General features: G+C 38.6%; 2 protein-coding genes across 15 annotated transcripts in view; one reads left to right on the forward strand and one right to left on the reverse strand.

The window, feature by feature from the left end:
* The window catches only part of BMAL1 (basic helix-loop-helix ARNT like 1), a 53,326-nt gene extending 37,046 nt beyond the window's left edge, over positions 1–16,280 (forward strand). For all 8 annotated transcript variants that reach the window (XM_075048128.1, XM_075048132.1, XM_075048130.1 and 5 more), the window contains 9 exons: positions 1,717–1,866; positions 3,276–3,522; positions 7,888–7,994; positions 8,340–8,490; positions 9,095–9,183; positions 11,110–11,218; positions 12,992–13,085; positions 14,699–14,801; positions 15,400–16,280. In XM_075048128.1, the coding sequence (XP_074904229.1) occupies positions 1,717–1,866; positions 3,276–3,522; positions 7,888–7,994; positions 8,340–8,490; positions 9,095–9,183; positions 11,110–11,218; positions 12,992–13,085; positions 14,699–14,801; positions 15,400–15,560 (1,211 nt within the window). In that variant the 3' untranslated portion in view covers positions 15,561–16,280. The remainder of the gene's footprint in view (positions 1–1,716; positions 1,867–3,275; positions 3,523–7,887; positions 7,995–8,339; positions 8,491–9,094; positions 9,184–11,109; positions 11,219–12,991; positions 13,086–14,698; positions 14,802–15,399) is intronic.
* Positions 16,281–16,411: 131 nt separating this feature from the next.
* BTBD10 (BTB domain containing 10) overlaps positions 16,412–27,550 on the reverse strand; it is a 29,974-nt gene continuing 18,835 nt past the window's right edge. For 6 of the 7 annotated variants that reach the window (XM_075048139.1, XM_075048137.1, XM_075048140.1 and 3 more), the window contains 7 exons: positions 25,697–25,890; positions 24,741–25,026; positions 22,324–22,426; positions 21,446–21,566; positions 20,500–20,697; positions 19,008–19,118; positions 16,412–17,530 (listed from right to left, as the gene is read on the reverse strand). In XM_075048139.1, the coding sequence (XP_074904240.1) occupies positions 17,220–17,530; positions 19,008–19,118; positions 20,500–20,697; positions 21,446–21,566; positions 22,324–22,426; positions 24,741–25,026; positions 25,697–25,850 (1,284 nt within the window). In that variant the 5' untranslated portion in view covers positions 25,851–25,890 and the 3' untranslated portion in view covers positions 16,412–17,219. Of the gene's footprint in view, positions 17,531–19,007; positions 19,119–20,499; positions 20,698–21,445; positions 21,567–22,323; positions 22,427–24,740; positions 25,027–25,696; positions 25,891–26,088; positions 26,107–27,550 lie in introns of those variants that run through there. The other variant, XM_075048141.1, reaches the window with a different exon arrangement.

Genomic DNA, 27,550 nt, shown 5'->3' on the forward strand with positions numbered 1-27,550 from the left:
TCATTTCCTACTATGTCTCTTAGCTCTATTCCACCCTGGTATTTTAAAGTAGTTCTGTATCTCTGCTGCTTTTGAGGTGAGTGGGTGTTAAATTCACTCTCATAACAGGAGTCTGCTTTGCTTAAGTAGAAGGTGGTATCTTACAACTGCAGATTTCCAGGTCATTAAGTCTCATGCTTGTTGGGAACAGCAATCTCTAGGATCTCATCTCAAAGAAGCCACCAGCTCAGCTTCAGAAACTGAAGCTGAGAGAGATCATTCCAGGGCAGTGAGCCTAGAGGCTCCAGCTGGATCAACTGAAGTTTTTCTGGCTCCTGGTTTTGTCTGGCTGTCAAGCATGTATATCCAGTGCTAGCTCCTTTTTTTGTATGCCTCTGACAAAGTTAGGGCAAAAATAAATACTATGAATTACAGTCTTCCATCTGCTATGATAGACTGATTGGTAGAATTTCAACAACTCATATTCTTAAAGAGTACTAGTATGTTTGTATGTATTTATTTTTACGTTGGCATGAGTGACTCAGGCACAGCTTGTACTCTCGCCACTGAACAGCGGTTTAGAGTGCATGTGATGGAGGACAGTCTGACCTCCTTGAGGTGATTCTAATTTTAAGGGAGGCACAGTTTATGCTAAAACATTGGCATTGTTGTTTTCCTCCTTACGTTGAAAGCCTACAGGGCCCTAGAACTTTTTGTACATGTTTATAGCTGTTCATTTATACATATCCCCATGCAGAAAATGGTTGAAGTGGATAGCAAGCTGTGGAAAAGTTGCTATGTGATTTAAATCCTCCATCAGCTCTTGGAGCACGGTCCCCTGGAGCTCCAGCTGCATCATTGGAGTTGCTGATACCTGTACTCCTGATGCATGCCAGGCATCTTCCTGGAGCTTTGTTTGTACCAGCACTCTGCTGTTGGCCCCCAGAGTTGATGTGTGTTTTGGTACTGTGTTTCTCCAGTTACTTTCCACGGAAAAGAATCTAAGAATCTCCTGCAAGAATATGATAAAGGTCAGGACTTACTGTTAGGGCATGTTCATACGCACTTATTTCTGTGAGGCTAGAGAGACTTCTTACACCTAACTGGAGGTCTTGGGGATTTGCAGTCCCTGTGTAGGTCACTGCTACCTTTTTTCCTCCTTCCATCAGAACAACGAAAAAATCTGATGTCTAGAAACACACCAGCTGAGATGGACCCGGAATGGCACTGAGCCTCTTCTGCTCTATATGTGCCTTTGTGCTCTCTGGGTGGGTGTTGTGATAGAAAAGGCTTGCAGTCTGAAGGGTCATGGGCCTATTGAGTGACAATGTATGAAGTACTGCTCTTCTTATGGGTAAATAATCTCTCTTTTTAATCAGTTGATTAATGTTCAAAGAAATCACAACGTTTATTGCAAAACTTGTGTGGATTTGTACAATCTTTTGCTAACTTTTGCATTTAGAACCCTGTGTTCTCAAGCTTGTGTCAATGTTTTCGTGCTAGAAAGTGTAATCAGAAATTCTAATATTGATATGGTCAGTTGAGTCCTGCACATATTTGCTTACATGAAAATCTCCAAAACAGGACTTCTGCTTCTGAAGAAGGATATAAAAGGACTTCAGTGCAAGTCCCAGGAAAGGTGAAACACAGTACAGTTGGGTTGTATGATACAATCGTTTCTGTGGTTAACTTTTTACCTGACAAAGGTGGCTTCCTCACTTCCTCTGTTTGCTACAGCTGGACTCCCAGTTAAGACTGATATAACACCTGGGCCATCACGACTATGTTCTGGAGCAAGACGGTCCTTTTTTTGTAGGATGAAGTGCAATAGACCTTCAGTGAAAGTAGAAGACAAGGATTTTCCTTCAACCTGTTCAAAGAAGAAAGGTAACAATTACACATTTTATTACCAAATGTAATGGCTGTCAGGCTGCTTTTTTTTAATAATAAAATTGTTTATTTGCAGTAGCTAAATTTTCTGTGTTTATTGAACATTGTCAATGTTTCTTATTAAGATAATGAACTATGTCTAGGTCTGTTACGTCATACTTACTCCTCCCCAACCCTGCCCCAGTAGCTCTTACACGCTGTATTAGCATATAAAGCCAAATTCTCCTCTCTGCTTTCTTGAAATTTTTGCACGTAGTTTGTGCTGCCAGTTCTGGTGTGGTTATTGCATCTTCTTCAGACATTGATCATACCACATTCGGTCTTGACCTAGCCAGTGTCTCCAACGAAGGGGGGCTGTTACCCATTCTATTTCTCTGCTCCATATTTGACAAGTGATATTTGGGTGGATATCCAACTTAAAAAAATGAGTTTACTCTGAGTTCATATGTGGTTTTGGTACATTCTGAGTACTGGAAACAGCATTTCTACACAAGAAGTATTTGGTCATAACATTATTAAAGTTGGTAATATGTTTTTCCTCTGCAGAGTATATTAGTCTAGACATGTTGGAATATATATTTAGTCCAAATTTGAAAGTTTCTTGTTTGAGTACTTTAATACCAAATGTGTTATCCAAAGTGCAAAGTGTCAACTAGAGAACAGAAGGCTGTTTCAGCGTTTTGTCTCTGGATGTGACCGCTGCCCCCGAGTACTTCCTACTAGGTTTAGGTGCAGCTTTGACCTTGGATCATGCTTTAGTGCTCACCTCTGAGGAAACTCCAGTTTGTGGAGTTAGGCATAAGCCTTTTACTCTACCTGTCTATGAAAGTCTTCTTCCTTGCAGTTTTAAGGCCTGCTCAGTGCTGAGGAATCGAGTTCTCCTTTTGGATACTGACTGTGTTACTTGTCGTTGTGAATCTTTGTCCTCACTCCTCTGTACAGCTATCCCCTGTACACCCCAAAGACTGTGTATTCTGCCAGACAAATTGTTCCTGGTTTTTGTAGGAGCCTCATGTTAAGTTGAAAAGGGCTTTTATTTATTAATGCACTAATTTCTTCAAACAGTCCTTTAGATTATTTGTATCCTTTGCTGAAATAATAAAATGTGATGCAATTTCTACTTAAAGATTATTAAAAGCGACCTTGGTCTGAACTATGTGCTGTTTCAGTATAAACAATGGTTTTGCAGAGATAAATTGTTTATTGAATTATCTCAGATTAGCTGCATTGAAGCAGGAGTACTGAAAAATCCGTTAGTGAACAGTATCCCAAATTTCCTGGATAAGAGAGGAGATGCATTATTAGCAGAACCGAGATGAAGTTCTCCAAAGCAGTATCCATGACCTAACTGCTTCTTTGGTTTTTGTTGTGTTTGTTGTTTTGGTTTTTTTTTTTTCTTTTTACAGCAGACCGCAAAAGCTTTTGCACTATTCATAGTACAGGATATTTAAAAAGCTGGCCGCCAACAAAAATGGGACTAGATGAAGATAATGAACCAGATAACGAGGGTTGTAATTTAAGCTGTCTTGTTGCAATTGGACGGCTGCATCCTCATGTGGTACCACAGCCAGTCAACGGTGAGATCAGGGTGAAACCTACAGAATATGTTTCTCGGCATGCAATAGATGGGAAATTTGTTTTTGTAGATCAGAGGTAAGAATGCTTGTAATAACTTCCACAATAAGTCACTGCTCAACACTGCTTTACTGACAGTTTTACGTAAAGCAGTGTAAATACTATTGAAAAAAGAAATGACTGTTCTTTTCAGCTTTTTATTAAATCCTGACTGCAAGTTATTTCAGTTTTTGAGACCGAGCTCAAAGCTAGTGCTGTGTATTTATGCAGTGTTACTGATTAAATTAAAAAGACCCAAAATCCTCAAAAAATATCACTTACTAGACAGAATAATCTAGGGATGATTTCTGCCCATTTGTTAAGGGGATGTATATATGTAATCCTCAGAAGAATGTGCTGTCCTATTTTGAAAATGGACTTTGTAATTATTATCTCTTTGTTTGAAAACTTTTGCAAACACTACATAGTTAAGTTATTGCACGGGCTGCATTAGGCTTTGATAGCATATACATTTATTTAACTATATACTGAACACATGCTGCTGAATTAATACTTCTCTATGTGATCTTTTGTATTTATAAGAAAGCAAGCTTTTCATAAGCTTTACCTCTTGGAAAAGGTTTGAGAACTTGTACCAGTGTGGTATCTTCTTTCAAATATCAAATTTATTATCTGAAAGGCTAATTCTTACATTTTTCAAAAGAAATTGCTTGAATTTTCTTGAGTAGCAGGGAGACATGACCTGGGTCTTCCTTCAAAATAACTGGCATCATCAAGGGAAAAAAGGTGGTTGAAGGATGTTAATGGAGAGCTGCTTTGGTTCCCTTCCTTGTCAAGGTGGATTGAGACTGCCCAGATGAGGCTCTTTCAGGTTGCCTGGGGTTGAGGCTCAGTTGCTTACAATGTAGAAAAGCCCAGGGTCTGAACTCTGACAGAATCTGTCTGCTGGAATTTTTCAGGGGTGTGTCTGGTGTGTCAGCTGATTTTTAGTGGACTTTGAGAGGAAATAGAGCTGATAGTCTTGAGAGGAAGTACAGTAAGAAGAATTTTTTTTTTTTTTTTTTTTTTATGTTGTCTATCTGTTTGTGCTGGTGGGGTTTTGGGGGTTTGTGGTTTTTGTTTGGGTTGTTTGGGTTTTTTTGTTTTTAATCTGATGGAAGGATTTTTGAAATACCAGCTCTTCGGCAGCAGTGCTTAGAGCTGGTGATCACTCTGGGAACTATGAGAGCATTTGGAGCCTTTCTGTTGCTCAAAGTGTGCCGTTCTGTAATGCCAAAGTATGGTAGTTGATGAATGAGTTCTGTTTTCAAAAGATCAGACTTATTCCCGATGGATAATTTTGGAGTATTTCTAAAATAATAAGACTCAGAAAATGTTGACCCATTGGATTTAAACACATGTGCTGTTATTTAATTGTTTTCCAGCTGTTGTTTACAGTCCTTGGAATGTGTATACTACTTCAAAGGACTCTTTGAAAGGGAGGTTTGGTGGTGGTTTGTGTTTTGGTTTTGGTATTTTTTTTTTTTGGTTTTTTGTTTGTTTGTTTTTTGTTTTGTTGTTTTTGGGTTTTGTTTGTTTGGTTTTTGTTTGTTTTTTTTGAAGAAGACCTCCTCTGTAGGCTTAAACTTGGCCTCCTGTGATCTGTGCTTCCACTAGAGAATATTTAGGCACCTGTAAAAGTTGAAAACAATTTATTTCTATGTTGGGGTTTTTTGTTTATACAGACTTGCACTGTTCCTTTGTCATTTGTCCAAGGGTATCCAGGAAAGAAACACTTAAACTCTCTGTGACCCTAGCGTTTTGTCCTTATGGATTGCATGGTCCCTGCAGAAGAACTGCTGTAGATTAGGTACTAACTACCTGGGCTACCACAGTCAGAGAACTACTTAATAGTTCACTGTCAAAATGGCAGGCTACACTGAACAGAGCTTTAAGGAGAACCATCCCACCTCTTACTTCTTCCATACTTTTAATGAATCTGGATGGTGAATTTGAGAGTAAAATTAAGTTTATTATATACGTAGATGACATCATATACAGCTTCAGAATTCAGAGCCGCTGTGTTAAGTTGGGAGAAGCAAGCTAAGGAAAAAAAGTAAATAAAGGATGAAATTTAAGGACAAGAACAATTTCCTTCCTTGCTTAATAGAATATAGTCAAATATTGCATTCGCTAAGTCTTTTGACATCATCTGTAATTTGGTGGATCTTCTCCTTTCCAAAAAGCCTGTTTATCCTGCTATGAAAATAAATGTAAAAGGTTTGACAAGTTGCTTACTGGTGCCCATATTGGTTGTTACCCATCTATGTCAGGTTTCCCACCACTGCAGTGCTGTTAAAAGGCTTGGTTGCTACAGTTCTTAGAAAAATACTGGAATAAGGTTGACTTGGTTCCTAGCTCTTCCTTTTTAAAGGTAGACTCTACGTTTTGCCGCTTCGTGGTTCTCTACAAGCTCTTGGAGATAATTCATCAAAGCTGTCTTGGAGCTGTCAGCAGTTTAAGTCTCCTGGGATAAGGTTCACCAGGCAAAAGCCAGTTTGAAAATTTCTCTCATGTGAATACTTGCAATGTTTCCTTCTCCAAGGCTGATGTCTTAGAGCTCCCTGTCAATGAGGACTTGAGGTGTAAGCTACCTCATTGGTGCTGAATGCTTTTAATGTGTCTGGGGAAAAACCAAAAATGCCCTGCATTTAAATGCTATGGTTTTTGTGCTTCAGTGTTTTTCCTGCTTTTCTTATTCAAAGTTAATATGTACTAATTTCTACATTTTATAATATTTAATTTGGGCTTTTTTTGAGATTGCAGAAGAGGTAATGATCTACCCAGGTTTGTTCCTTATTACCCTTTTATTTAATTTGCATCGGAATAGTGACTCTTACTCTGATTTGTTCAAGGAACTATCATTTTTCTTTTGGTAAATTTTCTTCTAAGAAATGTACAAAATCAAAGTTCACTGTAGTTTAGTAGTTTTGTTTGTTCTCCATTCTTCTAGTGAGGATCTCGGACTCAAACATTCAGCCATGTTACTTTCTCTTCTGATGCCCTTGAGCAGTTTGCGAGGGCTCCTGCAGATTTGATTCTGACTGTGTTCTTTATCTTCTAAATTAAATGGTGTGCATTTCAGGGTCTTCCTTTCTCAACTGTTTCTTCCTTTTCCAGGAAGTCTTAGAATGATTTCCCTGGGTGGTGGCTGTGTTCTGTGCACCATGGTAGCAGTAATGTACTGTTCCTCCCCAGATACGCTCAAAAGTCTGTCTTATGCTATCTTCTGGGGGCTGGAGGCAAGTGTACATGTGCCTAACGTATAAGGTGACAGCAATTCTCTTCTGCCTCCCTCCTCCCCCTCACGTTATTTTTCATGTTGGTATTCTGGGTTAGATGTGTTAGCCTAATGAAGATGTTGCAGCTTCTATAAATCATTAGCAACTCAAGAGTTGTTTTAACATACAGATGTCTAGGGTGTTCAGCATACTGGCCCACTATAGCTTCTTCCTTGTCAAGAATGACCCTTTCCCCTTGTGTTAGGTTGTTGTATAGCTCATTGTCACTTACCTGCAGCGTTGCTTTGCCTTTTCCTCTTGAACTCAGTTTAAAGCTTGGGTTACCAAGTTGATGCACGAAGTCTTCTTTTTTTCCTAGTTTCTTGAGATGTCCTCCATCCTTGCCAACAGTTCCTTGAAAACTACCTGAGGGTCACATCAAGAATCCATGTCTTTCCCATGTTGCAGATAGCAGGTGTATTTTGTTCTAAAGTTTTCTGATGAGGAAGAAAATCAGTTGACTTTATGGCTGGTTCTGATGAAAAAAAAAAGTTGGTGTATTTGCTTCATGCTCCTGTTTGATTTAAAACAGAGACACATAGTAGGTCTCTTACTGCTTATTTGGGAAACTTCTATTTGTTAACCTTTCTTTTTTACGGGTGTGGGTGCAGGGTTTGGTGGGGTGTTTTTTTGTCCTACTGTTAAGGCTTGTGACTTGAGGGGAGAAAATGCTCCTGAAACACTTACGCTGCAATTTGGCCTCTGTGCAGCAGCAGCACAATGGGTATGCAAAGGAACACATCAGTTCTTCAAACCTTTGATGTCTATCTTTCAATGACATTTTATGCAGAAAGCTTCATATTATCTTGTGGCTGCTACAAGGCAGCTTCATTCAGGTTTAAATTCTCAAAATTACAATATACTTCCGAAGCTATTTAGAAAGTCTTACATCCCCTCCAGTGGTGATAGGTCAACTATAAAACCTGAGGGCTGTTGGTGTTACGTACTTTCTAATTACCTGAGAATTAAAAAGAGTATTCTTAATGAATTTTTTTACCTTCTAAGCTGAAAATACCTTTCAATGTTACTTGAGACTTACCCAACTTCAGTGTGAGTTTTAGTAATCTGTCACTAATACTTCAACTTGAAATGAATTTTTTTCTCTCTACCTCCCTTCCCCAAGGGCAACAGCCATTCTGGCATACTTACCCCAGGAACTTCTAGGTACTTCGTGTTATGAATATTTTCATCAAGATGATATAGGACATCTTGCAGAATGCCATAGACAAGGTACGATTATTAATACTTCAGCAAAGAAATTTTGTAAAAATATTGAGAAAAGTTGCGTATTAAGAAAGCCAAACAAACTTGAAAAGATTAGGCTATTTCTGTTTGCAAATGCTTTAGTGAAGAACATTGTGCTGCATGTGCCAAACAATACGATTACCTTAGACTTCCATGGATTTTTAGTGAATATTTGGGGCTCAGGTTGGGTGTGAGGGGATGACTGCAGAAATAACGTTTTTCGGCAGGGGTAAAGGGAGGAATTAACTGAGCTTTCCCTGATAAGGGCTCTGCTTATGTAGTGGTGGTGCCTGTTTGACACAAGGTTACTTGCTTTCTGCCTGTCTTTAGTTTTGCAGACAAGAGAAAAAATTACAACTAACTGCTACAAGTTTAAAATAAAAGATGGCTCTTTTATTACATTGCGGAGTCGCTGGTTCAGTTTCATGAACCCTTGGACCAAAGAAGTAGAATACATTGTCTCAACAAATACAGTTGTTTCGTAAGTATTTTCCTCTTAACAAATGCATGTAAATGCTGATTGCTTTGCCCTGTTTTCAAATGAGATTTGACCTAAATATGTGCACTTCTATATGACAATAGGTGTCTCCTCCAGGTAACGCCCAGAACTGCATATCTGGGGAGAGGGGAATTGGTTTAATAATTGCAGTAGTTTAATATCTATTTATTAAAGCCTGCAGAAATACAAATATTTTCTTTCTTTGGGAAAACCTGGGGTTCCAGTCTTTGTCGGGACTTATGGGAGATGCATTTCTTTGCTTTTTGAAGGGACTTCCCCATCCCTTTTCTTGAGGGTTCTGTACCGGTGAAGTAACTTTGCAGTAGAATAACTGCTGTAGAGGAATTCTCTTACAAGAGAAGCTGTTTGGGTTCTGCATTGCACGGTTTGACTTGTAACATGGTGGTTTATTTCTGTTGTTCACCTAGCTTTGGTGTCAGAAGCACTGTGAAAGTGCTTCTTTCACAGAGGTGATGGTGACTCACAAACTACTTAAACCCTGAAGCATTGCATTGTGACACACTGGCAGAGTGACTGTTTTGCAGGGTTTTTTATCACTGATTCTTCTAATTCTTGAAATCCACAGCACCAACGTACTTGATAGTGGAGATGCAGCCTTTCCACAGCTTGTGGCTTCTCCACACAGCATGGACAGTGTGCTTCAGGCTGGAGAAGGTAACTGCTGTACTGTGAGGCAATTATTGGCAGTCGTGCCTTGTTAGCAGCTAATCCTGCATGCACAAATTTGCTGCACTTTTGCATTGAGAATTTGTTAATATCTTAAAGAAAAATAAGTTTTAGGGCAAAAAAGTGCTAATGCAGTTCTTGCCTTGTTGAACTTAAATACCAACTTTGGATATAAGCTGGTCAAAGGAGAAGTGAATCAGCCAGTTAAAAGAAACAAGTATAAACAGGGTTGGAGGAGTGACATAGAGGAGAAAGGCTTGCCTTCATGGATGGTGCTATTTGTACATCATCCAAGAGTGACTTCAAGTTCGGTAGTCAGTGCAGATGACTACTCAAAGGGTGAATGGATCATAAATATAGTCTGGCCGTTCGGCTTATTGCCCCTCACCTGCCCTTGATTTGACTTTTTGTCAAGACATGAAGACTGACCTGTGGTGATCATCATGGACTTGTTATGAATGCTGCAGATCACCAAACCATCTTTTACAGTGGGTGGTGTGCAGCATAATGTGGAGCAGAGCTTGGTGTAGTAATGAAGTATTAGTGGAGCAGAGTGGAAGTGTGGTAGAGTAGAAGGATGCAGTGACAGGCCATGGATGAAAGACAGGGGAAGAAAGATGGTGATAGTACTGAGATTCTTTCTGAAGAGTTGGGAACCATTGCTTTTAGAGACCCTATTTACTAGATACTATTTTTATCACCTATGCCTTCGTAGCTGTAGAGCAAGGATATTGCAGATCTGGAGTTGCTTCGTAAGTTGTACACAATACACTTAGCAGAACAGTGCAAGGCTTTGAAAAGCCCAGCTTTGCCAGTTATCTCTGTTGTGAAAAGTGAGGTTCAGTAAGTGCAAGTATGGAGGAGGAAGGGTGGCAAAGCATTGGGGCAGCTGACAGCGGTAGGAAGACAAGCTGCCATGTAGGCACGACGGTTAGTAATTGAAGGTAGAGTAACGGCAGTAACATGGTGTCTGGGCATCCTGAGAATGAAACAAACAAAAAAACCAGAACAAACTGTTCTGTACTAGGATAAGCTTCTTGCCACAACACAGCCTTTGGAAAGAAACCAGATGTATAATAACATTATACTGATAGTTCTTGTCCCCAGAAGAAATTTAACTGAGTGAAGTTTAATTTCAAGTGGTTCTGGGTCTGGTAAGGATTTGATGACCTTTCAGGTGAACCTTCTCACCTCCTGATGGGTCTGAGACATAGAAACTGAGGATTGCTATTGTTAAATATGAATTTCCAAAAGAAGGCAATTATCCATTATGGATAAGCAATGCTAAGGGTTTTCTTGCCCTTTCAGTACGTGATCTTTTCTTTGCTATGCTTTGGAGTATATTGGGTTCCTTCCTGACTACCTCTCAAGTGTTGTGCAAGTGTCAAATCACATTAAAGTAACAGTGAGCTGCTAACTGTTCAGACCTCACTTTATCCTCAATTTTTAGGTACTTGCAGTTACCTACAGGGGGTTTATTTATGTTCATCGGGTAGCTTGGGCGTACCCCATATAGAATGGAATATGTGCTGGCAGGTTCTTCTCACAAAGCAAAGAACAAACATGTTTGGAGATGGCCCTATTCAGGGTCAGGATAAAGCAGGTCTGACAAGCTAGTCTGTACCGACTCTGGGCAAGAGGTACTACCAGATGCTTGACACAGCCAGGTTCTGATTAAGAGTGAGGGTATCTATGTTGTGTACCTGCTGGCACAGAGGGATGTCTAAGAGACATAGCATAACTCAGCGCAAGTCAGAGCTTTACATACATTTGAAGGTACTCACCAGTTGGTGGAATTGTAAATAAATATGGTTCAGAAGGTCCTGCAGCTTGTCAAAGCGTGCCTAAATACAAATGCTTTTTGGAAAAGGTTTGCAAGCTTTTCTCTGACCTTAAGATACCTACTCATTTTAGGTGGCCCAAAAAGGACCCATCCTGCTGTGCCTGGAATTCCAGGTGGAACAAGAGCCGGGGCAGGTAAAATAGGGAGGATGATTGCTGAAGAAATCATGGAGATTCACAGGTGAGAAAAAACGGTATGAAGTTAGAGGAACCAGTATTGTTCTGTAGGAGGAAATTAAGGAAGCCTTTCTTCAAGCTGGATACAGAATGATACAACTGTATTTTGTCAGTAGACAGCTACAGCTACCTATTCAGAATACCTGAGGCAGTCAAAGCCCATAGTGAAAGAACGAGAAAGTTAGAGCCATCCAGCTTTCTACTGTAAAAGACTAATATTGGAACTTTTTTTGTAATGGTGATAATTATCTGTTTACCAGAAACAGTAGTTAAAAAGAACAGCTAACTAGAAACAAATTCCTTTCCAGACTATTCTTTTTCCAATGACTTAAGGGTGTAAGCGGCACAACCTCCAAATGCCAAAGCTATTGACTACGTGCCAAAAAAGCAATGTTTGTTTTCAACTCAGATGCTTTTAGAGTTGTTAGATATGTAAGTTCAACTTGTGCAGTTCTCCCATAGCTCTTTGGGTAAGGACACAATGATTAAGGTAGCTCTGCCTTCCCAGGGGCAGCCTGTCTAAAATTCACAATGTAGGTCTCTGGTTTAAACAAGAAGTCCTGCAGCACCCTTCAAATAAGGGACTGTAGTAATCATAGCTGTTTCTCAGAACAGCCATCTCCTCTCTCTCACCTGTGTGACCAGCTACTTTCAATGGGTATCACTTAATTTTCTACTGGCTAACAATCCCCATTCTTCATGAATTTCCTCTTGGGAATTATTCCCTTTCCTATAAAAGTGGTCTCATCCAGCAGATGTTTAGTGGCAGTAACTTAACCATACTGAGCTGCAATTCGGGAAAACGTGAAGTCTGTTTCCCATAGATTTGTTTCTGCTGCAGGCCAGACTACTTACATCATTGTTTAAGGGAACAGCAGACCTATCATGTAAGGCTTCTTTCCTATCTGTAAGAGTAGGAAGAAAGGGGAGGAAGAAAAAAAGCCACACCAAGGCTGAACCAATACTTTGAAACTTAACCATCCCTTTTAGTAGCTGTAAAACACTTAATTAGCCTCAGTGAGTGTAGTAGTATAGCTTACCACCCATGTCTTCATTTCATTTCAAGACCCTGGGTTAGTTCCAGTCCTTTTTCAGCAGCTGTTACTATTTTCCAAAGCTGCCTTCTGTTCAGCTTTCCCAGGGGAACTCTGCCAAGGATAAGATTCCCATTTCCATTGCTTTTCTCTGTTAACTACCCCTCCTCCCTTTAGTTGAAAGATTTGTTGGTTCTACAGTTAATGAATGATGTATTAATAAAAAAATGGTATTTGATCAAGCTATGGAAAATTGAAGTGAAAAATGCTGCTTTGGACAGTTAAAAAAAATTAACTGTATCAAATGTCCAGTGTACTTCTGTAGGAGTAGCTCACTTAAGGAGTCTAGGTTACTGTGACTGAGGCAGCTTGAATTCTTAGCCAGTCTAAACTGAAGTAAAATAGAAAAAAACCTGAGGCTTTGCTCAGTACCCAGGACCTTTCCCTTCTGACTCTCTGTGAAGGCTGTACAGGAACAAATAAAGGGAGGGAAGGGAGGTAAAAGCTTGCAGACTGAGCAAGCTGGACAATTTATACCCAACTGTTCATCTAGCTGCAAATAAAACCGTTGCTTCTGCTGATTTGTTAAACACTGAAGAAGTGAGGAAATTACAAAAATGAAGTTCATGCTTTTAACACCTTATGCCACCTGACATTGAAGTCTGCATATAAAACTCCAAGTCTCTGGCACTTGAGTTTCAAAGTTGCTGGTAAATTCATTTCGTATTTCATCCATATTTTAGGATAAGAGGATCATCACCTTCTAGCTGCGGTTCAAGTCCACTGAACATTACCAGCACACCACCACCCGACACATCCTCCCCAGGAGGCAAGAAGGTAAGAATAAGCTTTACAAACAGTCTTGTAGCAGTAGGGGCAAGCAACATGAGATCATGCTTGTAAAATTACATGCGGCTGTTTGGCTGAAAAAGTCTGACAGCAAGTCAAAGTATACTGGTGGCTGAAATCCCTTTACAGTAGTCCCTAAAGTGCAGAGACCAGTAGTTCTTGAACACTGGCAGCTTTTGAAATCTACCTGCTCTTTAGATTTTTCACTTTTTTTTAACAGAGCTGCAAGAAACAGCTCTCATCTCTTGTGATCCTCCAAAAACTCTTTAACACCACATACTGGTGAACACTGGAAGTGCTATCATTTGAGTGCTGTGCTCAAATGAATCACAGCAGTTTTACTGTACTGCTGTAGCAAAAATATGACAATTAGATGCTTTACTGTGCACTGACAGTTTATTTTTAAACCAATACCATGTACCATGCCTTGTTCTAAGATTGCTTGAGTAGCACTCACATACCATTACCAACACTTAACCACCTGAACACTTACACTGGCTGCATTTAAGACATCTAGTAAATTGCTGCTTATGGTGGTTATATTCAAGGCAAGAAGAGCACTTATCCAAATCCTTATTCTGTGCATTTGAACACTGCCTCAGACTCACTTAACTTTTTTCCCCAGAAATTATGATGACTATACATGAGAATTGCTTGAACTAGAGCATATAGCTGACAGTAAACGTTTCTATTTCTGCCTCAATTTGTTCTTGAAATAAAACTTGAAAGTTGAAACAAACATAATTCTAGGAATAGTTATTCTTGCTCCTTCCGCCCTACAATAATTCAACACCTACATATAGTAGGGGCTACTGTAACGGAAAAAAGGAAAATACACAGGGAGAGCTGGGTACTTCTAACAGGGTAACCCCTCAATATGTCTCCTTGGTTAGAAGACTACATTTGCTAGAAACACCACAAGTTCCAGCTGACGCTGCCCTCAGAAGGGAGCTCACAAGTACTTACTGTCCAGTGTACACACATCTGAGCAGTTCAAAACTATGGTTCAAGTTCAGCTATTCACTTGCTATTTAAGAATGCTGGAGAAGGCTCTTCTCTTCCTGGTGAGCTCTGGTGTGCACAGTGGTGCTGTGCTGCACTGTACCAAAAAACGGTTAGGCTTGTGATCCAGGAGCAATGCTTAGTTCATGCAGTCTGTCTCTAGGAGGATTATACTTCTAAAATTAAGGATCTTAGTTGACAGTACTTTACATATAATGTATTTGTAAATTCAAAAGCATTCTGTAGTTATCTGTAATTATTATCACTTGCAGATGGAACACTTACAATGATGCCCCACAGAAATCCCCTGAGGACCTTTTCTAGTAGCTGTTCAGAAGTTACTTGCAGAAGTTTAGCATATAGCACTGACTTGATCTCTTCCTTTCTGGTGGTGATACGCTATCTATCTGACATCTGCTTGATGGGCATAATACAGAGGAAGTAGCTCCTAGTTTACAACTAGTCTGATTAGCTAGCCTTTAGGTAGTGTTTTTTTTCTGGAAGCCCACCTTCCCTGTATTAAAAATCCCAATATAGGACAATTTAAGACTTAATGCAATATTTCATGCTGTTTCATGGCTTCTATTTTTTCTTTCAAGATCTTGAATGGTGGCACTCCAGACATTTCTTCAGCTGGGTTACTGTCTGGGCAAATCCAAGATAACTCTGGTTACCCATATTCTGACAACTCCTCTATTCTTGGTAAGTGAAGTCATGCACTAACATGCATCAATACCAACTAAACAAATATAGCCAACTCGAACAAGATGGCTGTTTTTAGCAGTAACTTGCTTTCACCATCTGCAGGCTGTAGCTGAAGCATAAGGCCCATAACCTACCACTGCCTGAAGAGTAGCCTGGCAATCTATTTTGCTGGCTTTATATTGTAATTTTTTTTTTTTTTTAGATAGTACTTGGAAGCCTCTCTTCTCTTGCTGGATTGGTGTGAATTAGCTGAACTCACCTGCTTTTTGTGAATGCTTTTACACAACTGAAGACAAGAAGAAAAGCTAGGCTGACTCCTAGATGTTAATCATCTACTTATTGTTGAAGTATAGCACATAAGGTTGTCTTTGTTAGGCATACTGGTCATTTCGGAGGAGTGACCTAACCTTTGTCCTCTGACACCCTTGTATCAGTGGTTTCCCTGAAACTATGGCAACCTGTATATTGAACAAATGAATACTCCCAAAATAGTTCAGCCTGTTCAGATATCCTACCTCAAGTTATACAGCAAGGGCCTGTAGTAAATGAAGTGAACAAAACAACTTCTGATAACTTACTGTATTTATGCTTACAGGGGAGAACTCTCATATAGGCATTGATATGATTGACAACGATCAGGGATCAAGCAGCCCTAGCAATGACGAAGCGGCGATGGCAGTAATAATGAGCCTTCTTGAAGCAGATGCAGGTCTTGGTGGCCCTGTAGACTTCAGTGATTTGCCATGGCCCTTGTAAATGATGCACCTGGCTTCAACATCCAAATATCGAAGTGCATTTACTGGTGGAGTTCTACAGTCTGTGAAACTTGTTGGACAGAGAAGCTTTTATGTATGAATTTCGTAAAAGCTGTATCAGAATGCAACTCATCCTACTATGTGTAACTTCAGACAAAGTGGAATAACCTGCTACAGTGTTCTGTGTTGATTTGGTTAGCTGTGTATAGCTTACAATACCTGTATATTTTGGATTCTGTTGTTTGAAATTTTTTTTAAATCACTGTGCAACTCACTGGCATCAGTGGTAGCTTTTATATGCAAATGACCATTTCAGATGTATGGTGTGTTTTTACACTGCAAAACAGTCCCCATGTGGATATTTCTTATACTAATTGTACCATAAAGCTGTTTATTCTTTCTTGTAAGAATCCTTTACTATAAATATTGTTAAAGTGTAATGTATTAGACAGTTAAATATTTTTAAAATAAATGTTTCCCTTGTTCTAAGATGGAGCATTTACTTTGATAAATAAATTTGATAAAACCCTGCTGAAGGTGCATGCTAGAAGTAATGGTATTTATCATTTCTTTAGCCTTGGGGGGAAGGGAGGAAAACCCATGCCTTACATACACTTACAAGATTTTGTCACTACAATAAATTTCTAGAGAAGCTATTATTACTTACTCCTACATTCAAGTTTATACTAAGAAAAACACAACAGTAGCGTAGGGCTGACATTACCAGATTTCTCTTTAAGAAATACTTGTTTTTCACTGTAATATTGACCATCCTTCCCTCAAGAAAGAAGAGAAACTACTTTCAAAATTCATCTGAATACTTAATCTCATTTACAGATAATTCAAACCCACTAAAATAATGGAAACTTTATTTGCATGAAAAACTTGTTTACAATCATTAATAAATGAAGAATGAACCATTTGCATTTTCCTATTTCATGACACTTATGAAAAATGTATTAAATAAATATTTGTGAACAGATTAAGGTAAGGCAAAATTTAAGATAAAGCCCCTATCCATTGTTCACAATTTTTGAACATGGCTCACGCTGCAAACAAGTGAAAAAATTCACTAAAGAACTTTGAGTTTAACAAGATGTTACACGGGTAATTGAATCATGTCCTCAATCCAAAAACCCAATAGTAAGTAGTTTTGTGCTCAACCATATACAATAACTTTAAAAGGGTCAATCTATTCAGAGCAAAACTATTTACAGTTAATACTTTTGATAGAAGCACTTTGTTAGTATTGTGCAATACATTTATAAAAAATGGCTTCAAATTCCATTTATCAACCATTTATAAAGTGCTACTATCAATTCCAATTCCGCATTCTAACCCCTGTGTAACAATACCGATGTACACTAGCCACCAGCATCCCATTGTTTTTTGATGGGCTTAAGAGTGAGGACAGTCCAGCATACAAATCACCAATGTCACAAACCTACTGGTAAACACATACATGTACATCACTGTAACCCCAGGATGTTTGATCTGTACTCTTTCAAAAACAATCAGGTACTCCCTTTGGTCTTTTCAAAGGTCCATACTGCAATATCCTAAACACTGTTACACAATGGAAAAAACTGGAATTGCAGTGTATGAGTCGAGTACAGAGTCACTTTAAAGTAGCATGCTTTTGTTTTAGTAAGAGTCTAGATCAGAGAGGTGGGTTTTGTCCCTCAATATCCATCTCACTGTTATTAGGTGGAGGATGAATAGGCAGAATATCCAGCTCGTCTACTTGGGGGGTAGGATGCATTACCACAAGCTGGTCCTGGGGTATATCTGCCGCTGCTGCTGCTAAATTTGTAATAGATTTGCTTTTCACGCACTGAAAGTCAACATGCCGACTCTTTCCTTCCTCCTTCTCCCACGACATCCGAATAAATGGTCTTTGGACGTAGTTGTAAATCACCTCTGGCCTTCCACCCGGTCGCTTTTTCACTTTCTCTTTGTACGTAGGGTAACCTAAGAAACAGAGTACAGCAGGAGTTAACATTTCCTGTACAGTTCAGTTCGGAGTTTTCTTTTACAAAAAGGCAGCATGTGAAGCATAGTGAAGATTAGCAGCTGTCACCATCAACATCCTGAATAGCAACAGATGCCATCAACAGTGTTGTTCTTAATGTTATCTATGCAAGGAGAACATGCAGTCAGCAGTTTAGCTACCAACCAAATCGTAAGGAAGGAGGCTACACTGCTATCGGTAATTAATATATTGCCACCAGACAACTCTTCCTAACTTCACAGGCAAAGCTAGTTGCTCCTTCTTTTAGCCAAAAAGCAAGACAGGTGTTTCTAAAACACTGGGACCTGGAAAGCAGGAAATGAGATCTCGGAAGTAGAGAACAGTGTCGCTCTGATCTGTGGTTCAGGTTCCCGAGTGGAGTCCTAGCACATTCCTCCCAGCTCGCCAAATGATGAAAATACATCTTTTTAGACCAATTATCAATTCTGGTTATGCTGTGTTCAAGTCATCGTTCCCCTCTGCCTAAGCAATAATTTTCCTTACTAGAAAGTTACATAATATTATGGGGCACTAGCATTAAAGTTTAGTCAAACAGTTGTTCTTTGTCTAAAAAAAGAAATGCCAGAAGAAATATTCTGGTATTAGCCAGAAACACAAAACCAGTTCTTGTTTAGTTGAATGGCATGTCAGTCTGAAGGCTAACACCTTCAGCTGAAGTTACTTAAGAGATCACAAGCAGTTAAAAGCATTTGCTTTTGGTTGGCAAACAACAAATGTAACTATGACAACTTGCTGAGTGAATGATGGAAGTCCTGCAAATTATAAAGGCTGGATTTTTAAATATTTGGGTCAACAATCAGAAGGAAAATGAAATGCAAAGAAACCCACTTGTTATATTCACAATAAAAATCTAACACTACTTAATGTAGTTGTCTTTTGCAGAGCTGGAGCTGAGATTTACTTGCCTCCTAACTTAAAAGATATTTCAGATTAATATTTCTTCACACTTCAATGATCCATTTGATAGTTTTGTATTTCCTGAAAGAAAATATTTACCTGCCACTTAACACCAAATTTTTCATTTCAAGTCCTGAAAAGGACACCAGACCAAGAACAGAATATACAAGGCTGTAAAAATGCATCATTACTTCAAATAAAAGTACAGAGAAGATTTTGCGTGAAAACTAAAGGGCAAATGGCATGAGTTGCAAGTCAGTAGAAACCACCTAAGTTCCTCTGCAAACAGTGCAGCAGCCGGATACATCTTGTAGACCAGTCATGAGTTTGTAATCAGGTTTTCCAGCTGGACCAGTTTTTATTGGGTACCACTCCCCCTCTTGCCATTTTATCATCTAATCTCAATATAAAAGACAATACCAACCCTTATTTTTTCAACTGCAGAGATGATCATAAAGCAGAGAAGCACAGCAGAGCTTCTTCCCCATGAAGTTAGTGTGCAAGCAATGCTTCTCTTACCTTCAATGCCCAGTCGGATCTTTTTGAGCCCCCTTTCCTTCAGAACTGATTTGGCCACATCTCGATTTTCAATGTATTTGAAGAATCTATACAACTTTGTGCTGTAAATAACTAATAATACATTTTAATGAGGAAAAACTATTCAAAGATTACAATTCTAGTCTTAAAACACAAAGATTTATCTTTTTCACTGTTTTGCTTTGTATTTCTATTTCAGAATAGGGGGAGAGACTCAAGAACTCTTGAGAAAAATGGCTGAAGGCACTGTGAAATGGGCTGGTTGCACATCTTTTTCCCTATCAATTTAGTCTGTTTTATTCACTTAGGATTTTTTTCGTTGGATTTAGGAGTGCAATAGGACAATTCACAGAGCAAACCACATTATATACTCCCAACCTCACCTCCACAAAAAAAGACATGTCAATTTTTTTCCCTTTTTGATCGAATTCCTGCAGACATTAAAAAAATCTTTCCATTCTGCTTGCCATTATATGAGAGGTCTGCAAATGAGTTTCAGAAAACCCTGACCTGTGAAGCAGAACAAGATGGACACCTTTGAAATTTAGATTATAGCACCTTAAATGAAGGGACTGGGGCCATCAATCCCATATAGCTGCAGAGATCCAAATCTACTGTTCATGAAAAGTATAAAGGTAAAAGGTAATTGTGTGCCTAATTACCTTGGGTATGGGGTATTTTTAATTGACACCTTTGAGACATAAAGGTCCTAGAAACCTGAGCAAATTGTGTTACTACATTAGAACAGCCACATTTGATCTTATTCACATCGAGGCTCCCTTCTTTAGGAAGAGCTGCAGAGGTTTGGATACTCCAAAAATGTAAGGTGGGGTTTTTTTGGTGGTGTTGTTTTTTTTTTTTTTTTATTAAATAAAAAATAAAAAACAACAAACAAAACTGCAATACTTAGAAGTCTCTTCAAAGACGACTTTATACTGAAGTACAAAGAGTATCTCAAGCTCCTACCTGCCCCCACAAAACCCTAAAGTTTTCACACTGAAGGAACATTTTCAGCTACAAGGACAGCACTGATGCAGGGAAGGGCACTCCATTCACAGGTGCTTTAACTCATCTATACACCCAACTGTTACACTTCTAAAATACTAATAGACACTTCCCCCCCCAAAAAAAAGCCCCCTCTAGTTGTTCTCCCACAGTATACATGACACCTACCCACTTTTCTCATCAAGCTCTTTCTGAAAGAGTATTCCTTCCCCCCTCATTGACTGGTAATACCTTAATAATAAAACTTACCTTCTCTTTTTAATTAGATTTGAACGTAGCATGCAACATATGCTTCTATGAAGCAAAATATTAAGCAGAACCACCAAAACTAAGTTGGCTTTTTTGTGAGGCATTAGGGATGTTGTAAAGACTTTGCTAACACCACTTATGTACAAAAAAGTTAAATGAACACATTTACTGCTACCTCTGCCATAGTGTCGCTTGGTGGAAACAATGAAAATAAACTTACTTTGTGAATACTCCTCTCCCATTTGTGGGGGATACTCTTCATCCCAGTCAACAACATCATCATCTGTGAGCACAACAATGTGGCACTCCCTCTCACCACTTTGGGCACTGGCTACCATTAATGGGAGAATCATTTCTTCTAGATAAAACTCAAACTGTTTGCGTGCACCATCATTTGACAGTTCATGCATGAGAGCACCTGGAACAAAATTTTAAGCATAGGCACATTTCAAAGCTTGGTAAAAAAAATGAAGGCAGGAATAAGAAACACAGCAGTTCTGTTGAGTTTGTAGTATTTACTGCAGGCAGCTGTAAAGACATTTAGTCTATTAGTTTGTATAAGATCAGAACTTTTTCAAATGTTTATCAGAAGCCCCACTAGAAGTTCAAACTAACAGGACTGTCCTGCATATATTAACATAATGTTGGGCAGACAGAGAAGTGACTTTGAGGAGACCTCCCTCATATTTTACTACTGCTAAGCATTTAGTAATTGTGTGCAAGACTCCTCTTGGGCTTCGTAAAAGAAACATTATTTAAGCCAGTTGCTGAAAGAGCAGAGTACGCAACCCACTTCTCATAAGCAGTAGCTTAAAAACAAAGCCTCTTAAAACCCTCACAGCATGAGCTGCTAAGTCCTTCTGCTAAGGACAAAGTGCACCGAGAGCGTGACTCAGCAGGCAACATGCCATGAGGTCGGTGAAGACACAGGTGCCCTGCGCAGATCTCGCAGCTGGGATGCCACAGCTTGGCCCTGCGCCGGGCTCTGCACTGCGCAAACACCATGGGATCAGAGGAGCCAAAGACACGGGCCAGGTCATTTAAACATTGGCCAAAACTTCAGCTGTGCTCAGGGAAGGAACGAGCTGAAGAGACACTACACGCTGGGAACCATGATGTGCGTAAGTTACTTTGTATAATTCAATTTTAATAAATTCTGTACTTACTGAGATCTCTGCATTTAATTGTACTATACTCAAAAGAGATACAGAGATAGTCACACGCTTCTCTCAATTCAGGAATAGATATCCCATCAGGACAGCGTATCACTCCAGTCTTGTAGTAATCCTACAGTAATGCAGCAAACAAAAACCCACAATGCATTTCAACATTCACTGACAGAAACATTTCATCATTTCATTTATGATGCTTTCTCCACAAGCAAACCCCCCAAAATGTAAAAGAGCAACATATGTTAAACTTTGTGAATTTTATTGTCCTCAAATTTATCAATTTTTTTGAGCTGCTTCCAGAGCAGTGAGCTCTGGTCAAAGTTGTTATGCAACTGACAACTATTAATACTGATCATTTTGGTGGGTGTATACTGTCTTTTATCTATACTTCGCTCAGCTTTTGCTATTCCGATTCTGCTGACAAAGCAGTATGACAACTCTACTTCTTTGTTTAGATATGAAATACATAAGGGGCCATTTTTTTCTCAGACTGAAGTTTGCTTTTCTCCTGTTACCTGCAGTAAGTTAACTTCCAGTACTCTATCTCATCTAATTTCAGCACAAGAAGGGCTGAATATACCTGAAGTAGGTAAACTAGATGCATAGGAGAAGGTGAACAAATTTCTGGCAGTCAGTAGTTTTTTGGTTCATTTCATGCATGCTTTGTCTCTCCCTGGCTGTCACATGCACATGTCTAGAAAACCTACATGTATTTTCACATCAAGCATTTTTTCCCCTCTAGAGAAAAATACAGAAGAACAGTATTTATTCCATCCACAAAGTCCAGATATGCAGGTAAGCATAAATTAAGAATTTATGCCTCTTAATATTCATAGTGCTTGTCCTAACAGTACTTGCCCCTGAAAACTCACCAGAATAGCACGAAACACAGTGGAACCAATTCCTTCAGCAACTTCATACTCTCCTTTTTCATTAGGACGTGTAAAGTTATGTTCTCTGCCTGATCCAAACATCCTGCTCAAGAATAAAAGTAATTTGGTTAGAATTCCTTACTATGTTTGGGTTTTTTTTTTTTTAAATCTGAAAAGTAAAGTGCCAAAAATTGTACTGAAATGGCAGGGAAAAAAGAGTCTATTCTCTCTCTTTTGTATGCACGCTGTTTGGTTTGGTTTATGTTTAGCAAGAATACTAGAAAATAGAAAGCAGGGTAGTGTACCTCAGGAAAGTCTAGGTTTATTCTTCAATCTTAACTTGCCAATATCTTTTGATCAAAACAAAAGTTAGACCAGGCCATTTCGTGCCAGTGCCAAAGGCAGGGGGAACCTGAAAGAACTCTTCTTTGGCATTTGTGGGGTAACGCAGCAGAAGAACAAGTTTTGTTGGGGAATTCTCATTATTTAAAGACGTTTGAGGTAGTTTAAGAAACAGAGCTTAGCGTTCAAGTACACGCAACTCACCTCAATTTCATTTAAAAGACTTAGTTAATTCAAAATTAAAGTAACACTCTGATGGAAAATACCCATGCTTAAGGGTAGCATGTACAGCATACTTCTCCCCACTAGGATGCAAGGAAAATTAGACTAAGGAGACAACTACAAGTCCCAAACAGTATCCGAATTTTTTAAAAACACACCTCTGATACAGAATTACACCCTATGCTTACAAAAAGTATTGCCTTCCACTCTTTATTTACAAATATACACCAATGGGAAAGCTTTGCTTTCATACACACAAGCCAAAGAAGCAGAGTTGGTGTACTGTGTGCATTTATAACAGAGAACGAAGTAACTTTTTTCTACTTAATAGTTTGACATGTATTTCCTGACCACTCTTCAAGACAAGAAATAATAGTTAGGAAAAAGGCAGTCTAACAGGATATAGGCTTAAGGCAAATAATACATTCTCATTATAGTTACTTTTACCTCCTAGAACATACTAGCTAAGCTGTTCCGCTGTTCCTGCTTAGTGTCCTGTGAACTGACATTGGGTGAAAGTGGGTTTATAAATAACTTGCATTTTAGAGCAGTATTTCTGTATCTTTATTAACCTACTTTTGAATTAGCAGAAGATAAAATAAGCTTGTTCCCTGAACCAATCCCAAAGGGAGAATAACTCGGCAACACACGCACACGCAAAAATCTAGTGCATTAGCCAGCACCACTTACTCTGAGGCTGGGCATGGAAAACAAAACTGTTCCACCACATAACTTCACACTGATGCACTCCAGTTTGTTAGTCTGGATACTTATATGTATACATGTATGCATGTATTATGCATAAACAAATGCCTTACATCAATGATTTAATTCAGTATTACTTCTATTTATTTCCCTTTACAGGTTACACAGAGAAGCATTTTTTGCTTTCTCTGTAACTCTTCCCCAAGTTTTCAAAATAGGAAACCAAGATTTTTTTTATTTTTATCCCATACAGTGGTGATTTAAACAAAGCAGAAATTGTTTAATCATATTTATTACCTGTACCTTGGCAAATAGCTTTATATATATGTATTTTAAATATGATTATATCCTTATGGACTGAGAAACAGCCACATTTTAATGAAAAAGCCAAATCCAAAGTGACACAGATATAAACCTTAATTTCTTTCTTGCCGCAAGTTTGTAAGCGGTATTCTCTACATTTGGACAATGCAAAACCAGCCAGTATTTGAGCAAGTATAGAATCTTCTCCTACCAAGTAAACATGAATACGTTGCTCGTTATAGTTTCTACAGAAAATATTACACACTATTGTGGACTTTAATTCAACTATTGACCAATTTGAGTGTGAGGTCTCTTTGCTGAGAGGCTCTGATCTGTTATAGTATCTATTTGACATTCCCTTGTCGAAAAAGCATTTCAGAAAAAAAATGTGCTGAGCTTGAGTGTTGTAAGGGTAGGCCCACTAAGCAAAATAAATTCCTTCAAGGTTTTCCTCCTTGCTATTTTGAAAGAGACTATCTATACTCACTGATTTGTTTTATGAAACAACTAGCTTTAAAACAAGAGATGGAATTAGGCAGACTGTGTATTCAGATAGAATACAGCAAGATAGAAGGAAATTAATACATCGTGAAATGTTAATTTACTTATGAACTCTTTCGTCTCTAGCTAACAGATATCTATTGGCATCTCTGCCAAATACAGAGGAGAACTTACATCTGGTTTTTACTTAAAGACCTTTGCAAATTGATAATATTAAACATTAGCAGATCATCGGTAGCAATATGAGTTCAACAGCTATTTAAACAGTTTTAATATCTACAAAGCATTTATGGCTCTCTTCTACACTTAGAGATTAAGGAAAAAAAAAAACCTCAGATACAAACCTGCCCAACATTGTATTAGGTTGTGCGGTAAAGATAGAAGGATCTACAACAAATCTGGTGTTATCCACTATGAGCGTTACTCGTTCAGAAGTTCTTACATTCCGAGCTCCCTCTTTTCCGTTTTCATATACAAATACCATTTCCCCACCAGCCTTGCAGCTCCCATCTGAACTTGACTGGCTACTGTTTCTGCTGCTGTTCCCCATGCTAACAACTGAACCATTAGGGGAAGTCTTCTGAGGACGAGGGCTGCTTGGTCGAGATGAACTGTGATCCTTTTCTCGATCTTAAAGTGGGGATGAGGTGGAAGGAGAAGAGACAGGAAATGAAATTATATATTTACATGAGCTCTATGCAGTTTGTCTTTCCAGGCACAAAACATGGCAGCTTGGTAACTTAATTACAAATTCTTTCAATTAAATATATTCTAGTTAAAGAAACCTTCAAACATAACTGTCCATATATGAGATACTGAAGTTTCTACCACTTAGACATCAAAACCACCTCACCTCCCCAAAGACCATACAAGAAAAATTTAGCATTCTAGTACTGAAAAAGCAACTCAACATAATATAGAAGCTATGCATCATAGCTGGTGTTTAGTGCTGTAGTTCAAAGAAACAAACCAAGTTTTGTCACAAAAAAACTCTAAGTGTTTCCTATATTTCTAAATACCTAAACTCTACCAAATAAAGGGGAAGTCTGTAGTCAGTTAATTTCTTAGAAAAATTAGACTGTTCTTGTGATTTGAACTAAGAGCATCATGTAGGAATACACACTGCAGAGGGAAGAAAAAGTTATAACCTATCAAAATAGGGTACTCCCAGCCCAGGGCACACGTAAGAAATCTGGATGTTGTGGCATCAACAAATAATGCCTTTTATTGTATTCTTTTAACAAAATAGTAATTAAGTTTAAGAATTTTAATCCTGAAATGGCAATAGATCTGAACACACCAGAATGATACTGTCTTGTTGGTGAAGTAACATTCCTGATGCATGGAGTGAGCTGAGATTCTGCTCTTTCGTGGGATGAGTCACGAGATCTGTCACTTGATCTGCGTCTGTCCCTTGATCTCTCATGTCCACCACTTGCACCATGGAGGCTCATTTTTGTGTAGTCTATTCCTTTAGCAACACGAGATGAGGTGCTGAAAACAGAAATAAGAGAAACATTCAACATTTCAAAATTTCAGAAACATGATACATTGAAATTTTAAAGGCATTCATACTCCATGTACATGTTTTGAAGATTAATATTATCCACCTCCATTTTCTTTGTTGTACTCATGTTTATATTTACAAACATGAACAATGATTTGGAACATTAAGTAGACAGCAAAAATTACCTGTTTATTGCTGTGTGATCTACAGAGACACTGTCTGATCATTTGAGCCTGCTTGTGAACCTGTATTCACAGAAATCCCTTCGAGAATAGGTAAGTCAAATACAACTGAGCATTTTTTTTTGATTCTTACTGTTAAATTAAATGTTCTAATCAAACCATGGAATTAAAAGTTAGGGGTCATTTTTTCCAATGAAACCTGTTTTGGAAAACCCTTCTAAGAGCACAGGCTTTTAGTACTGACCTTACTTTTTTGCAACTTGCCCTTTACAAAGGTGGTCAGCCTTAAGCTAGTTGATACATCGAGACACACCAGCCAAGGGTTTATTTCTGTGCATTCTTTTTTAAATTTTCAGTTACTCTTAGAAGGAACAATAGTAAGCCACCACAACCCAGACAGCAAACACATGAACTATATTATTAAAGCCAAGACCTACAGCACTGTCAGTAACAAGTAGGACATTTGTTCTAAACTAGCAAATTTTAATGTAACAGTTTAAGTTGTGGTTTTTTTTAGACTGTGATTAAGTTGTGTTACTATTCCTTAAATTAAGATACTGATTACATTTTGCAATTAATTATTAAACCTACAAATAAAACCTGTCAGTTACAAGATCCAGTACACTCAGAAGCTATCTAAAAATTAAGTATCAACTTCCAACAGCTATTGTTGAATTTTACCAAAAATACTTATGCCTTTTATTTGTACTCTTTAAAACAAAATTTTTATATCAGGACAGCACAGACATATCTGTGTCCTTGCACCCCACTGTAATTCCTAAACCAGTTCCTTTGCTATTTGCCTTTCAAGAGTGGGCATGACAACACTCCTTATTTATGGGTTTAACTGAAGAACTTTCCAAAAGCCTCAGGTACTGGATAACTGAGACAGACATCTGCATAGCTACAAGGTCTGACAAAGAAGGGTCAGAATTTCCCACAGGAACCTCCATGCCCCACTTGCTCACAGCCTGCAAATCCCACAACTTTTACTAAGAGACCTTAAATATGACTGCTAAGAATACTGTAGGATTCAAGAACACAAAGAGGTAAGAATAATGAAGTGACCTAGCTAAGAAAAGCACAACAAATTTTAAAAGCATGAACTGTAGAAGCAAGTTGAGCAGAATGTCCTCTTTTTAAGTTGCTTAGAAGTAATGACAACAACAACAAAAAAATCTAGGCTATTCAAAAAAGTGAACATCTACCATGACATGTTTCAGCTTCAGGTTTCAGAGACTGATAAAGAAGAGCTTAAATTGGAACAAAAAGGCTATGATAGATCTTATGCAGTTTACATTGGCACAAAACGAGTATTAGCACAATGCAAAGAATAAGAAATATACCTCTCACCTAAGGAACACAAGCTTCTCCCCACCCCATGTGAATGAGGGAAGGATCTCGCATCCAGTAGAGCAGAAGTTTGGTGCAGAGACAATCTACTGCAATACTGTTGCCTGCCAAG

Source organism: Buteo buteo, chromosome 16, assembly GCF_964188355.1.
Source record: "Buteo buteo chromosome 16, bButBut1.hap1.1, whole genome shotgun sequence".
NCBI lineage: Eukaryota > Metazoa > Chordata > Aves > Accipitriformes > Accipitridae > Buteo > Buteo buteo.